The sequence below is a fragment of the Bombyx mandarina genome, chromosome 19, assembly GCF_030267445.1.
Source record: "Bombyx mandarina strain Sakado chromosome 19, ASM3026744v2".
Classification (NCBI taxonomy): domain Eukaryota; kingdom Metazoa; phylum Arthropoda; class Insecta; order Lepidoptera; family Bombycidae; genus Bombyx; species Bombyx mandarina.
The window spans coordinates 3,950,239-3,967,082 of NC_143225.1; the positions used below are offsets into that span (position 1 = coordinate 3,950,239).

The 16,844-nt window shown below is 38.6% G+C and overlaps 2 protein-coding genes across 3 annotated transcripts in view; one reads left to right on the forward strand and one right to left on the reverse strand.

The window, feature by feature from the left end:
• The window catches only part of LOC114239479 (PX domain-containing protein kinase-like protein), a 146,776-nt gene that overhangs the window by 88,873 nt on the left and 41,059 nt on the right, over positions 1 to 16,844 (reverse strand). The window lies entirely within an intron of this gene.
• The window catches only part of LOC114239330 (uncharacterized), a 34,483-nt gene continuing 26,293 nt past the window's right edge, over positions 8,655 to 16,844 (forward strand). For both annotated transcript variants that reach the window (XM_028169481.2, XM_089735415.1), the window contains exons 1-3: positions 8,655 to 15,206; positions 15,484 to 15,676; positions 16,344 to 16,631. In XM_028169481.2, the coding sequence (XP_028025282.2) occupies positions 8,866 to 15,206; positions 15,484 to 15,676; positions 16,344 to 16,631 (6,822 nt within the window). In that variant the 5' untranslated portion in view covers positions 8,655 to 8,865. The remainder of the gene's footprint in view (positions 15,207 to 15,483; positions 15,677 to 16,343; positions 16,632 to 16,844) is intronic.

A 16,844-nucleotide genomic window follows, 5' to 3' on the forward strand; every position in this document is an offset into this window, starting at 1 on the left:
ACCATTCTTGATTATTGAACATGGTGTTGTTAAGGGCTTCACTACCTTCTCAAGAATAGTATCTTGATACACTTGTGCCGATGTTTTGATACCTTTTTCACAAAAGTATGGCTCAGTCACTCCATCATAGCTAATACCCCACCAAATTATCACTGAAGTCGGATAGTGCCCACGTTGCACTCTGTCAACTAATTGGGAAGCTTCTTTAGAGCTTTGAGCATAAATACGGTCATTTTGTTTGTTAAAATGTTGCTCAATTGTAAAAAAAATCTCATCCGTAAACAAAATTTTTCTATGACCTCCCTTTGCGTACCGCTTCATTAGTTGTTTCGATTTTACCACCCTATTCTCTTTTAAATTATCAGTTAAGAAATGACCAGTACGTCTCTTATAGGCTGCAAGTCCTAAGTCATATTTTAAAATACGCGACATGGTTCTAGGTGCTATCTTCATCTCCCGAGATAAAATCTTTTGCTTTCGGACAGGATTTCTTCAAATTCTTTCCCTTACTGCTTTAATCACCTTTTTCGTACGAACACTACGTGGACGGCCAGATCTTTTTCTGTCACAAACAGAGGAGTTCTCATTGCACCTATTTATAATAGCCCGGTACACAAACATTTTACTAATACCAAGCGTATGGAGAGTTTTAAAAATTGCATTTGGCTCCATACCTACTTTAAACATGTTTAAAAGGTAGATAAATATGAAAATGCTCGGAATTAAATAAAAATAACAATTATGTGTTGCCTTTGATGTGTCCCCCGTCTAAACACATTATACAAAAGTTTAGGTCTTTTATTTCTCGATTGAAGCACTACGAAGTTTGCCGGGTCAGCTAGTCGTGTAATAAAAATTAACCTCGCAAAATTATAATTTGCGAATTATTGCTGATAGGTCGTCATGTGAACCCGCATGGGTAGGTACCACCGCCCCGCCTATTTCTGCCGTGAAGCAGTAATGCGTTTCGGTTTGAAGGGTGGGGCAGCCGTCAGCCGTTGTAACTATACTTGAGACCTTAGAACCTATATGTCAAGGTGGGTGGCGCATTTACGTTATAGATGTCTATGGGCTCCAGTAACCACTTAACACCAGGTGGTCTGTGAGCTCGTCCACCCATCTAAGCAATAAAAAAAAAAGAAATCCAGCGCTCGGCAATGCGATAGGAATCCCTATCGTGTGTTGTTTATTTTCTATTCATACTAATTCCTTACTGAATTCCGTCAAAATCTGTTCTGTGGTTTGGGTGTGAAAACGTTATAAACAGAAAGAGCTATTCCATGTTCATAAAACTTATTTATTACTAGCAAAACCAGCCGCTGTGTTGGTCTACCTTTGATTTGATTGCCATCCGATCGCTACCAAACTTCAAAGGATCATGCGCTGAGCCGGGTTAAAGATTTCGTGAAAGTTTCATCATATCGGTTTCGGAGTATAAGGTACATACACACACACACACACACACACAGACACACCCATAGACTTCTATTCATACACATAACATATATTATTAATTTAACCTCAAAAATCTAACAGTATAGAAGTAAATTCCAAAAAACTTTAAACGGCGATAGGTTTTTTTCACAGTCCGAATTGCTTTATTATATGTTAAATTGTAAAAAGCTTCCTGATGCGTAGACCCGGGTTGTAACCTATCAAACTTAAATCAGAGTGGTTTCATCACAACATACATCACTAATGCAGTTCGTTTTTTTTTATAATTATTTTATAACCGCACATAGTAAATAGCACTAGGAGTTCAATGCCATTTTTTGTTTGAGGAGGGAAGGATTATTGCTGACTCGCTGGTCGTGGCCCGGGAAGGGAGCTTTGCTGAGTCTGCTCGTCTTGCCACCGCTGGGGTAGCGCATGTCGTCGGCAAAATCAGGAGATTGGGCCTCAACGTGGCGCTCAGTAAATCCGAGGCCATGTGGTTCCACAGGCCCCGGAGAGTGCCACCTGTCGATGCCCATATCGTGGTTGGAGGCGTCCGGATCGGGGTCGGGGTGCAGTTAAAGTACCTCGGCCTCATTCTGGACAGTCGTTGGACCTTCCGTGCTCACTTTCAGCACCTGGTCCCTCGTTTGTTGGGGGTGGCCGGCGCGTTAAGCCGGCTTCTTCCCAACATCGGGGGGCCTGACCGGGTGACGCGCCGTCTCTATACGGGGGTGGTGCGGTCAATGGCCTTATACGGGGCACCCGTGTGGGGCCAGTCCCTAGCCGTGGGGGTAGCGAAGTTGCTGCAACGGCCGCAACGCACCATCGCGGTCAGGGTCATCCGTGGTTATCGCACCATCTCTTTTGAGGCGGAGTGTGTACTGGCTGGGACGCCGCCTTGGGTCCTGGAGGTGGAGGCGCTCGCCGCTGAGTATCAGTGGCGGGCTAACCTTCGTGCCCGAGGCGTGGCGCGTCCCAGTCCCAGTGTGGTCAGAGCGCGGAGGGCCCAATCTCGGCGGTCCGTGCTGGAGTCATGGTCCAGGCGGCTGGCCGATCCTTCGGCTGGTCGTAGGACCGTCGAGGCGATTCGCCCGATTCTTGTGGATTGGGTGAATCGTGACAGAGGACGCCTCACTTTCCGGCTCACGCAGGTGCTCACTGGGCATGGTTGCTTCGGTGAGTTCCTGCACCGGATCGGAGCCGAGCCGACGGCAGAGTGTTACCATTGTGGTTGCGACTTGGACACGGCGGAGCACACGCTCGTTGCCTGCCCCGCATGGGAGGGGTGGCGCCGTGTCCTCGTCGCAAAAATAGGAAACGACTTGTCGTTGCCGAGTGTTGTGGCATCGATGCTCGGCAACGACGAGTCGTGGAAGGCGATGCTCGACTTCTGCGAGTGCACCATCTCGCAGAAGGAGGCGGCGGGGCGCGTGAGAGACGCACAAGCCCGCCGCCGTCGAGCGAGGGCCAGGGAGGCGGATCTCGCCCTAGCCCTGGCCCTTTAAGTGTTTCGGGTCCCCCTCATATGTCGGTCTGGGGCCCGGCGAAGGGGGCCTAAGAAGACGACGTGCAAGCTGCTCTGCACGCGTTTTACGCAAGAGCATCCGGGTGATGGAAGGCCGGCTATCCTCGACCCACGCTGGTTCTGACCCAGCGGGGTATTTCGTAGGATAACCTATTCAAACCGGCGCCATCTAGGCGGGCTTCGGACAGCCTGCCGACCGAGAGGGCTGGTGGTCGTGGCGCCGACGATTGCTGGCCCGGCGTCCCGAGGGGGAGGGTAATGGAAGAGATGTGCTCCGCACTAAACGCTTCACTCTCCTCCCCTTGCCTTTTCATGAGTTCTGTCTCATGCGAGGGTTGGACGTTGGTTGTTGAGCGACAGGAGGTTTTAGTCGGTTCGACTCCGACATGCCCCACCCTCCATCCCCAGTGGAGGGTGGGAGTCCGGCGATTTACTCCTGATAAAAAAAAAAAAAAAAAAACCTTCTGATTCACCAAGACAGTTGGGCGAGCACAGGCTCAGCTGGGAAGATGGGATTAGCTAATAGCTGCCCAAGCGCCTCCGAAGAAAACTAACAACTGAAGGACAGCTGTTTCGTCATTCTACTACCTACAAACTCAGAATCGTGATCCGCTGAGAAAATCTGGTAAAAACTCTTAGGCTTAGGTTTGGTTTGGTAAATGGCTTAGATTTCTTGTCAAGCGAACTCTTCGACGAGTTCGGTGAGTACGATTATCGGGTTCCCTATGCCTTCTTGTAATGTTGGAGCTGCAGGCGCCTAATATTAGTGTTAGTGGATTAGGTGGATCTGTAAGGACGAGTCTAGAATATCGACAGTGACTCCTCAATAAGCCGATTTCGCACAGTCTGTGGCGACCACGATGAGGGGTTATGGTGCTCAATCACCTTATCGAATTAGTAGGGTAAGTTAAAAATAACTGATAAAAATATATGATTATAGAGACATAATAATATAATGAGATAAGACCAATAAATGGCTTTTTAACTAAAAAAAATAAACTGATAGCAATCACATCACTATCGATTTGTAAACACGCTAGAAAATAATTATTTTAACCTCTATAACCTCTAAGTAATCGTTCCAGTCACCCCTTTACCGACTCCCAAATTATTTTGAGCGTAATACAATCATGAAATTACGTGAATTTATAAGCCATGATGTCATCCTTCATGGAGGTTCTTTATGTTTTTTTTTGGTTTTTTTATTGCCCTTGTAGGCAGACGAGCACACGGCCCACCTGATGGTGAGTGGTTACTGTCGCCCATGGACTTCAGCAGTGCCAGGGGCAGAGCCAAGCCTCTACCTACCACTTACTACTCTTGTGGCGGTAGCCATCATACAACGCAAGATATTTGACAGATGCCTGAATCTCGCTTACGACATTTTCAAGATAAGCTTGCATATATACAAGTTCCGAACAACAACATTTGGGCCGTTGGTCTACCGAGCAATACCACCCGCTCGGTGGAAGATCTTCCCTTTGTCGTTTAAGCCTCCCAAGCTGGTGACGCATCAAGAACTTTGGCTACCACAATTCCCTCATTCTCGCAGATAAAAAGCAAGTCATCGACAGTCGTCCCACAGCAAGCCAGCATCGCAGCCTCAACCGGACCATCGCAGCCGACTCACCGCGCTTCCTGGTCCTACGGCACGTACCTACACTGCCTCATCACGCCATTACAGTCCATCGCAGCCCACGACCGGATCATCAACGGTTGGGATCACACATCTCCGGCGTGGCAGCTCTGCACCATTCATGAGAATGGATCGTTTGTGCGAATTATCGATAGTCCGAACGACCCTCTTCTGTATGGAGTCAAATGGAAGAAGTTGGTATTTGGGAGCCCCGGCCCAGAGATGGGAGCAGTACTCCACGCGAGGCCGGACTTGTGCTTTATAAAGCAAAAGTCTTTGTCCAGGCGTGAAGTACCGCTTCACCCTGTTGAGGAATCCCACCATTTTGGACCCCAACTTGGCTTTGCCTTCCAAATGACTCCGAAATTGGACCAATTCAGAGACTCGCCCCAGAGAGTTCTCCACTTCAGACAAAGTTTTGATAGTCTCTCTTGCACCACGCTCCGAAAGAGACTCTGATGGCCGATATATCGCGCATACCCCGTGCTGTCATCCGCATAGCAATGCATGCCATCACTAGATAGCATGTCATTGATATACAGGATGAAAAGCGTGGGGAAAGCAAAAATGAAAATTGTGTATTTTACTGGTGGTAGGACGTCTTGTGAATCCGCACGGGTAGGTAACCACCACCCCCTTCTGCCGTGAAGCATTAATTTATTTCGGTTTGAAGGACGGGGCAGCCGTTGTAACTATACTAAGACCTTAGAACTCATATCTCAAGGTAGGTGGTGGTATTTACGCTGTAGATGTCTATGGGCTCCGCTAACTACTTAACACCAGGTGGGCCGTGAGGTCGTCCACCCATCTATGCAATAAAAAAATAAAAAGATTAAATTCCATGGTGCAATCCACTCTCTCCACCAATCTCTCCTAGACTTTTTGGCGAGAACATAGCGGAGACTAAAGTTGTGTGAATTGTTTTATTTATAAAAAAACTAATTATGTGGTGTCGTGGGACACCAGGTAGGAACGAAGTTCCTTCGGCTAATGTAGAATCGACACAATTTGCAAAAAAAAAATCGTGCTCAATTTTATGTTGGTTTTCTTGATTTTTCTCTTAAATTTTGCTGATTAGTTTTTATTTAAGTACAGGAAAGTATTTAGGAAATTCAGTATTTTAGGAAATAATAAATTACGTAAAATAAAAATAAAATCGTAATTCAAATTATCAATTAAAATAACAAAATATGTCTCTTTATTTTTGTTTGACAACATAAAATTACATAGAAATAGAAATAATTACAAAATAGAGAGAGAAGGGATGAGAGAACGAAAAGAAAGAGGGAGAAAGAGAAAGGTATTATACACTACTCGCTTGTGTATACGACTGTCGCGCCTGCGCACGTCTCATTTAACGGTTTTATTCCACGGATTTTTTCTTACGGTTTTACTATCACATTTTTTTCAGTTCGGTCGCGCAGCAAAATCCCTATCCCCTCCAAGCCTGCCGTAAGGAACTTCGTTCCAATATAGTGTTTTTTTCAAGTTCAAACGTGTAATAATGGTAGTTCATTAACCATTTAATATCTGTGAAATTGCACAAGTGTGGGTAATATATATACAAACTGGACACTGGCAGCAATGGCATTGTAAAAAGAGAAGAGGAACTATACTTAAGTAAATGTTTTTGTTTAAATGTTGCGAAGCTAATACAATTAAAAACAATCTCATTTTAATAGTGACAACACTCCATCTATCCTACTATAATAATATAAACGCGAAAGTTTTACAGAATGTGTGGATGTATGTTTGTTACTCCTTCACGCAAAAACTACTGGATGGATTTTGATGAAACTGTACAATAATCTAGCTTACACATCAGAATAACACATGAGCCATAATTTATAAAATATAGTGTGAATTACGTAGAAATATAACGCTAAGTGTCAAGTAAGTAGGAAAAAAATCTGCCATCTGCAAGCTATTCTGGCGTGCGACACAAAAACCGTTATAGTTACATGTATTTATTGTAAAATGGAAATGAATAGCTTAAATAGTCCTACAAAAAATCCCACGACAGCATATATCTGTCTTTTGTGTGTAAGTTATTATAGCCAAAAGACTGAACCATAAATACAATCAATTTTTGGAGTTTACTCCTTTAGAATCGATTTACATATATAGGCCCGGGGTATGAAAATTATGGGGACCAAAATCGTACTAGCATGTCACACGAAATGCGCTATGCGCCTGATTGGCTCCTGATTGCGTGATGCGTGCGCGCGCCAATCAAAATCGTACTAGCATGTCACACGAAATGCGTTATGCGCCTGATTGGCTCCTGATTGCGTGATGCGTGCGCGCGCCAATCAAAATCGTACTAGCATGTCACACGAAATGCGTTATGCGCCTGATTGGCTCCTGATTGCGTGATGCGTGCGCGCGCCAATCAGGAGCCAACGCGCGGCCGCGTTATCGCAGGTGACGCCGGGCTGCTGCGCCGGCAGTCCGCCACAAAGCCTCGTACTGATCGCGCGTTTCTCTCATTATTGTATTTTCATATATTTGTTAGTCGTTTGTTTTGTGTCTCGTTAATTTGTTAATAATCTGTAGTGTATCGTGTTGTCGTAATATAGAACTATTTCTCGTATTGTTTCGTTTAATTTTTTATATCCAGTAAACTCCAGTCGTGCGTCGGAGCGGACACACACACTTTTTTAAATTTTATTTCTAACGCACATTTGGTAGTAACAAATTGATGCTTACAAAATAAATACTTTCATTGCATCTGGTATTTAAAGTAGATAATCTTTGTCTTTTACACTACATCATTTGGACCAATATTTGAATAGTTATGACTACAAGCAACCGAGTGCGCGATACTATGAAAGATGAAGATAGGAAATTCATTTATTAATTATGGTTCCCGAAGTGAAACAAGGGCGCGTCGCTAGTACTCTATAAATTATTGATGTTGACGATATGAGTGGCACAGTGGAGTTTTTATTTTGCCTACTTTTACTTTGCTTTTCCATCGCACTAGCGGCTTTCATCGACAGCAAGTCTTATTTTAAAAAGCCATCAATAATCTACAACAAATGCATTATGGCATGAGACTAGGGATGTAGACCGGTTCGAAGAAAACCGGAGAAAACCGGTTTTTATACATACCGATAAACACCGGTTTTTATTTAAGAATACCGGTTTTTAATTACGCGTTACATTCACAGTTCATACCAGTGCTAGCAGATCAAATACACAAGCTACCTAAAAAAAACCGTGTTTCAGACTCAAATTACTGTGCATTACATTGACAAAACAGTACATTACATTATTCCGAACGCCACGGCGGCCGCAGTGAATATAGTGCGAATGTATATTGAGACTGAAGCCGCCATAGGAAACCACACCGAAATTGATGGCACTTTTTGGATGAGCAATAGTCATTTAAGGCCTTTAAACAAAATAGCATTGAAATACCTATCAGTCCCAGCAACTTCTGTGCCTTCCGAACATTTGTTTTCGACGTCGGGGTACGTGCTAACATCCAGTAGGAGCAGGCTTCTGGATGACGCAGTGGACCAACTATGCTTCTTGCATCACAATTTTGATTTAATACAATAGAATTAGATCAAAAATAAAAAGCTTTTTATTATTGGATAATATATATATGATCGTTAAAAGCCCATATAAAATATGCTCACCTAATAAATTTTATGAAGAAAACTCTTCGTTTGCACGTAAATTTAGTGATTATTTAGCCTTTATGGAAAAAACCTAAAAATACCGTAAAAAACCGGTTTTTTGGGAAAAAAACCGGTAATAAACCGGAGCCAGAAATTGTAATCGGTTCATCATCGCTACATGGGACTTTTCGGCGGGAAATATTCCTATTTTACTGAGATTATATTTCATCCCATATCATCTCATCTCATTTCATTTGATTTCATCCCAGTTGATTCATGTCTCAAATTAATCATCTTCCTTTCATTTCATTTCATCATTTTTCATAAAAATAAGAAAATAAATTAAAATAAGACATGACTTAAAGGTCTTAGTTACAAGATCATAAAATCCCTTAAAAAAATATATTAAGTGTATTATCTATGCATTCAACATTTGTGAAAATCTGCACCTCAATTAAATTAAGTGTATAATCTATGATCTGCACTATTCCTGTTTTAATAACAAAGTAGTGTAAAATGGTCATTAAAAAGAAATAAACATTCTTACAGATTCGCATTATCTTTGGAAATAATCCCATTGTGTGATAAATACGATGTATGTGAAATTGCCGTTGTTGTCATGAAAATCTGTAATCACAATGTCTGAACCGATTGAGCTAGAATCGGACAATATTTGCAGTACTGAAGATGCATTTGAGGAGTTTCAATGTGTTTCCATGTCTGCACAACAAAAGTACATAAAGCTTTCAGATCTCGTATCACCGCAGTCTTCACCATGTGATTACAATTCAGACAAGTCCAATGAGAAAGATTGCGACGATTCAAAAAAAGCCGATACCTCAGCTAAAACGGATAAGGACATGAACATAGATATACCATCGCCTACTCAACAAGTTGGTAACCTGAAAAATTCAGGTTCGTCCAAAACATTGAATACATTTATTAAAAAAGCTGTGGAATCAGATATTCAAGTTGGCAGTCGAAGATTGTCAAAAGCCGACAGTACAATTGGAGGCAGTACTGTACAGGAATCCCAGACTGTGTTAAATTATTGTACTATGAGCAACCAACAGATTACTGAATCAGAAAATGTAATATGTGATAAAAATAGAAGTGTAATTGTTGGCAAAAAAAGAGGGAGGAAACCAAAACAAAAAATAATAGGAACTCGTAAACCGTCATCTCCACCACAAACATATTTACAAGAAGACATATTGTCTACAAATATGGTATCAAATCAGACAGAAGATGAAGAAAGCTTAGAAATTAATAAAAACCATCATAACAGACCCAGTAAAGATAAAATATTTGAAACAAACAAAACAACTACATCTGAAGCAGATTCTACTAATAACATTGAGATGTCAGCTGAGTGTACAAATAGCTCAAATGATTTGAAAATGAAAATATGTCCAAAAGCCAAGGAAAAGATATTTCCATCTCACAGTTATAAAGATCTTACGACACAACTAAGTAACCAAGACATTCGAAATCAACATAATAGCTCTAAGGTTGAACTAATTAGAAGAAAGCGAGGTAGACCTAAAAAAACACATGATGATAAAATTGTCAACACAACGACAAATGTTGATAAAAATCAGTCGGAAGTTATAATGGATGACTTACCAATCCTTCATAATACAATGTTAAAAAAGTCAATAACAGGTTCTGAAGATAAATTTGAATTGCAATCCTCCTATGAGCCTGAAGCACCAGTTATAAAGTCTCAAATAATAACACTAAATGATGAAGATGTAAATATGAGTGAAAATGAAAGAAAAAAAAGTCACTTAAACTCAGTCACTGAAAATCAAGATTCTGATGGTGATGATGAGATAAGCTTGTTATCTTTGAAATCATTTGCTGCTCAACAATTGCTCGAGAATAGAGATATTTTATCACCGATAAATAAACCTGATGATCAGGAACAACGTAACAGTACTAAAGTTGATACAATTAAAAAAAAAAGAGGTAGACCTAAAAAGATATATGAAAATAAAATGATAAATAGATCACTAAATGCTGATAAAAATCAGTCGGAAGCCACAAATCATGTCTTACTGATTGCCCAAAATTCAACTGTACTCAAAACACCAATAATTTCTGAAGATAACCTGGAATTTAAATCCTCTGACATACTAAAATCACAAGTTTTACGCCCCCCAATAATAACACTAAATGATGAAGAAGAAATTTCCACAGACATTGAACAAAAAAATTGTAGCAAAGAAACAATCACTGAAAATCAAATTTCTGATGATGATGAGATAAGCTTAATGTGTCTAAAATCATATGCTCCTAAACAATTGCTCGATAACACAGATATTACAACACCACTAAGCACACCTGATAATCAAGAACAATGTAACAGCTCTAATGTGGAACCAATTAAAAAGAAACGAGGTAGACCTAAAAAAAATTATGAAAAGAAGACAACTAGCAGATCACCAAATGTTGATAAAAATCAGTCACAAGAGATAAATGATGGATTACAGATTGTTCAAAGTCCAACTGTGCCCAAAACATCAACCACATATTCTGAAAATAAAGAACCCTCTAATAAGTCTGAAACACAAGTTACAGAATCTCAGGTAATTACATTAAATGATGAAGATGAAAACATTCAATCTTACATAAGTGAAAATGAACAAAAAAATTGTCCCATTGAGACTGAAAATCAAATTTCCAATAATGATGAGATATGTATGCTACCTCTTAATTCAAACAATACCAATATAGATACTTCTAAAAGTGATACTACCAAAATTTTACTTGAATCTGAAAAATCAGTAAATAATGTTACAAATGAAAGCTGTGTTCCCAATAGTGATGAAGCTGAACAGCCTTTCGTAAATGATAATTCAGGAAGGCCCGTGCGTAGAGTAATTCGAAAGCCAATACAATATGATGAGGAATCTGATGAAGATCCTTTTGCCAATGTAGAATTGTCTGATGATGATCTTACAAATGGAAAGAAAAATAGATATTATTCTGATGATGAATATATTCCCCATGGCACTAAAAAAAGAAAAGGTAAAGCTATCACTGAATCAGACTCCTCAGATAGTGAAATAATGGATGAAATAAAAAAAAAGAAGTCATCAAAATTACTAGATGGACCTTCTCCTAAAAAAAGGGGAAGAAAGAGTAAAGCAGAAAAATCTGCTGCTGAAGCTTGTAATGAACAAAATAAATATTGTAATGTCAGAATTGGAGACACTAATGAATGTTTAGAATCTTCGATAAATCAGTTCCATGATGATAATGACAACAATGAAACCTTATGTGAACTTAAATCTTCGAGTGCCACAGATGAATTTGAAAGTTTTCTTGCCAAGAAAATAAAAGGGACTAGTTTAAAAATAAAAAAATTATCTACTTCTGATATGACTGATAATGCTCTAACAACCCTGCAAATACCTGTGCTTGATCCAAAAGAGATCAAAAAGTCCATTGACACTAGTTCTCAGACAGAAACTGCCCTTACAAAATCAGCTGCAGTCCAAACATGCCATCGATATAACCTACCCATGAAAGCAAATGTTTCTTTGTCTGAAGGTCAATCAGTAAAGGCTTGTGAATTTTTAAGTAATATTGTAAACACAACAGTCGAGCTCGGGCAACTTATGACACAGAAGTCGGAAGATTTCATAAAGAGGAAAATAAATGTAGAAAATGTTACTGATACACTAAAAATGGATTACTGTGTAAAGAAATCCTTCCTTTTGTTCAAATTGGCTAAACACAATCTCACACAAATGGAAGAGGATTTGGCTACACAATATAACACATTTTTAAAAGAGCAGAATCTCTCATGGGTTAGAGAAGAAGAAAAGGAAATTACTGCAAGTACAAAAGTGAGTGATGATAGTGATTGTGAAATTGTTGAAGAAATAGTACAGCCCACTAAGGAAGTTAAAACTACAAAACCTCTATTTAATCCTAAAACCGTGTTCTTAAACAAAGAATTATCTATTAAAATTGCAAAAAAACCTGAGGAAAAGAAAAAAATACCAATAAAAGGACGGAATACACTATGGATTAGTAACACAGTGCTTTTAAAAAAAGTGAAACCTTCACAGTCTTTTTTAGCCCAGGACAGCCGAAATAAAAAACCTCCTGATCAAAACTATGTAACCAAGAAAATGGTTAGTGATTTTTTTCTAAATTACTATTACAAGAAAATCTATGAAGTCTGCAATGCAGTTGCATCAATGAACTGGATAAATGTAAATACAAGTTGCGAATGCTACCATTTTGTAACAGGCATTAATTTCTCAGCCGCATCTTGTGTTAATGAATCTGAAGATATTACAACTATATCATCTACCAATTTGGATATGATTGAAGAACCTTCACCAAAAAAATTTAATCCTGAAACACTATTTAAACTGTGTACTCAGGTTCTACAAAAGCAACTCCATAGTGCAGATAACCATTTAACTCTTGCAGAAAGTAAAAAATTTCAAAATCTCAGGCAATGTGATTCATGTGAGAATCCCAAAACCTTGTTTTGGTGTTGTATGGATTTACTACAGAAGTGTCTAAAAAAAAATAACACCTCGGATTTGAACAATGCTAATTATTGCACGGCTAAATTAGTACATGAAACTGATTTATCTAAAGAGAAAAGATTAGGTCATGAAGTTGTTTTCAACAAAATTAAAAAGCCTCAATCGTTATTACAATGTAGTTTACAAGTCCTATTAGATACCAGTAACAATAATTTAGAGAGTAAAGAAGCTTTCCTAATGAACAAATCCACTACAAATGGCCTGAATTTTGTGATGAAAATAGAAAATATGAATAATTTTTCCAATGCAGAGCAGATGTATAGACCAAAAACATTACTATCATTTAGCTTAATTGCACTACAAAAGGATATGGTCGGATATTTACAAAATCAAAACACAGCTATACTTCCAGATCCAGAGAGGGATAAAATACATTTTCATGGTCTACAGTATGCATGGTCTACACCAAAAACATTATTTAAATTGTGTTTAGAAAAATTAGAAAATAAGTATAACAAAAGTGATGATTACAATAATAAAATTGTTAACAACTTGCAAACTAAAATAGAAATGAAAAATGCCTTATCCTTAAAATCTATATGCTACAATGTAATAGTGAAAATACTACAGCCAATAGATTCAACACCACAAGAAACTGATTTAACATCTACAAAACAAAATGTCAAATCGCTGTTTTCACTGTGTGTTGAATACATACAGCAAATCCAAAAACGGGAACAACGTAAGTACAACATCGATTTTGATGAAGTACCTTCAGGGAATCCAAATGAATTAAAACAGATAGCATTTTTAAATCTATGCAGAACCTTCTTCAGTGATAAAAGTCTAGAACTGGAAAATATGAATGATCAAGTAGAAGCTTTTACTATAAATTCTATAAATACACTATCAGAAGAAGCATACTTTAACATAGAGAGAACATTGGATGTTCGAAATTCTGAATATACAGATGATTCAGATATATATGATGAAGCTACTGAATTTGATCTCAATGAAATTGAAGAAAACAATCTAAATGATGAGGAAAACAACTGGGTAACACATGTACAAATGCAAGAGCTACGCTCATGTTTCCCTACCGCTTCACCTGATCAAACTGCATGTAATGAATCAAACATCCAACCAGTATTTGCTCAGATTAAACTAGAACCCGAAGATGAGAATACTGAAAATATAGATATATCAATAGTGAAAACAGAATCAGTACATAATCCCGATGAAATGACAATAATTCCAGAAAGTATAATTAGTAAATCAGAGCTTATTGAAGCCCCAGATACTGAAGAGGATGTAGAAATCAATAGAACAATTCGTTCTAGCTATGATGTCAACTTATTTGAAACCTTCGTTTCTAACAACGAACTTACGCAAGCTGTAAATGAAAAGGCAGACAGTATATTTAGTCAATCGGATTTAAAAGTTCAAAGACACCATGAACCTGATTATGACCAAGAGTGTGACACAAACAATAGCTTATTAATACCACAAACATATGAAACTATAAAGATTGGAAATGCGAAAAATTCTTTAATGGAGAGTAGTTCTGATGAAGGACCAAGCTCAAAGAAAGCACCTAATAAAAAAAAACTTGACAAACGACGAGCTAAACAGAAAAAAGTTGATCCAAAATCTGTCAACAAAGAAAAAATATCTAAAGGAAAAGACAAACTTAATAGTGAAGTAGATACATTCACAAGAAAAATGAGAGAGAAAATTAGACAAAACCAAAAGAAAAATGACGTCTCTGACTCTGAAAGTGATATCCCATTAGACATTAGAAGAATCAAAAGTGACAAAAAGAAAAGTAACATTGAAAAAAATAACATAGATGAAACTAAACAATCCACCAATAAAGTACCTGAAGTTGAAATACAGTGTAACAATGTGGACTCTACCCAACAATTTCAAGACAACAATGAATCATCCCAAGAACCTACTGAGATAGACTCATTCATTGGATTCTCTGCCACTGAACTGAATGAAACCACTGAATTTCAAAAATATTTGAAATACTTATATGATAAATTGATCCCTAACATCGCTGATGAAAAAAAAATTGGAACCTCAGTGATCACTCAAATAGAAAACAAACCAAGCTCTGTAACTCAAATAGAAAGTGGACAACCTAATGATAGACCTGAAACACCATTAATCAATTATGAAGATCCTGCAGAGGAAGTGCAGTGCGAGCCAAGTTTACATATATTTAATGATTTTATGGAAGATTTTCAAAAAACTAACGACAATAATCCGCACATGCTTGACAGTGCATGTAAGTATACGGAACGAAACGGCTGGCAATGTTACCCTATAAATGTTAAAGACACAAAACTCTACCAGCAAACACAAATCATTTTGGATAAACTACCAGAATCGTTTGTCAATGTGTACTTTCAATACCAGGAAATTGCAAGTAAGGATAATCAGGATCGGGAAATTGACAGGTAAATCAATAAAAATCGTAAATCTTGTTTGCTAAAATTGTAAACAAAATGTAAGAATTGTAAAATTTAATACCAGTATGGGCAAGTGTAATAGAAATTAATTATAGTGTGCCTCTGTGTGAAATGCGAGTGCATGTGTGTGTAAATGCTCTATTTAGTAGTATAGATGTTACTGTATTATCTTGATGTAAAATTATGTAACTTGGTATTATATGCTTTTTGAAACACTAAAATTATGTAGTTTCTTTCAATGACAAATTTTAAACAAATATTTCAGATTGACAGACTTAACCTCCTTAAACCGTATACCAAAAGAAATGACCACTAAATCTAGGCCCAGAAGCAAAGAATCAAAACATGAGAAAAACCAACAGAATGTCTCTTCTGATGCAAGACTACCGCATTTAGAACAACACGAGCTTAGTCCTTCAGATGATGATGTTGATGCTGATGACAGCATAGCGCCTGCAGTGAGTATGGATAACTAGAGAAAAAAACTAGAGATTACAAATTTACTTTTTGATATTATACAAAGTGTCATTATTTATGTGACCCTGACACCGAGCCTGTCTCAGCCCTTATTAGGTCAATTAAAGAGAGATAATCTTTTCAAAAAATGTAACACATTTTCTAAAGCATTGAGTACCAAAAGTTGAAATATGCTTTTTAGGTATGTTCACGAGAGCTTACATGAGTAAGCGATTTGAGAGATTTTATGATCGCCGTTTTTACCATCGCACCGCCCGCCACTGAAGTAGAGTTCAGCCATACTACCTGGAGCCACTGCGGTCATCCACAGTGCGTTTCCAGAGGTCTTTCTTGCCGCGTACCATACAGCTTTGGAATGAGCTCCCCTCCACGGTGTTTCCCGAGCGCTATGACATGTCCTTCTTCAAACGAGGCTTGTGAAGAATATTAAGCGGTAGGCAGCGGCTTGGCTCTGCCCCTGGCATTGCTGAAGTCCATGGACGACGATAACCACTCACCAACAGGTGGGGCGTATGCTCGTCTGCCTACAAGGGCAATAAAAAAGAATAAAAAATAAAAAGATTGACTAATGAGTATTATGATTTTCTTATAGATATGGCTAAGAAAGATCCTTGAGGGCCCCAAAACCAATTAATTTTTAATTTTAAGATGCCGACCCGCAACGTGGAAAATAATATAGCCAAGGATTCTCTAATGAATGACAGCGGTGATGAGGATAAAACAGAATGTATAGAAGAAGAACCAGAACACATTTCAGTCCCAAAGAGACCCGGTCCGAAGTCAAAGACTGTCCCAGAGAGTAAGGCTGAGAAATCAATAATGTTGACAGCTGATAAAGTAATGAATAAGGAGTTGAATCTCCTGAACACTCCGGCCGTGATCCAGGAAGAACCGATAGCTACAACAAGAAAAGGCCCTGTTACAAGAAATAAATCGGTAAGTAAGAGAAGGAATTGCTTTTGTTCAAGGGCAGTTATGCCACTTCAGTGTCTTAAAGTCAACAATGAGTGATGGGTTTATCAAATAGGTGAACTAGTTTGCCCAACTATCAGAAATTTTTTTTTATTGCCTTTGTAGGCAGACAACAAATACACATTTATAGGGTTAATTTCAGGAGCAAACTCACTGATGCCTACTTATCTATTATGT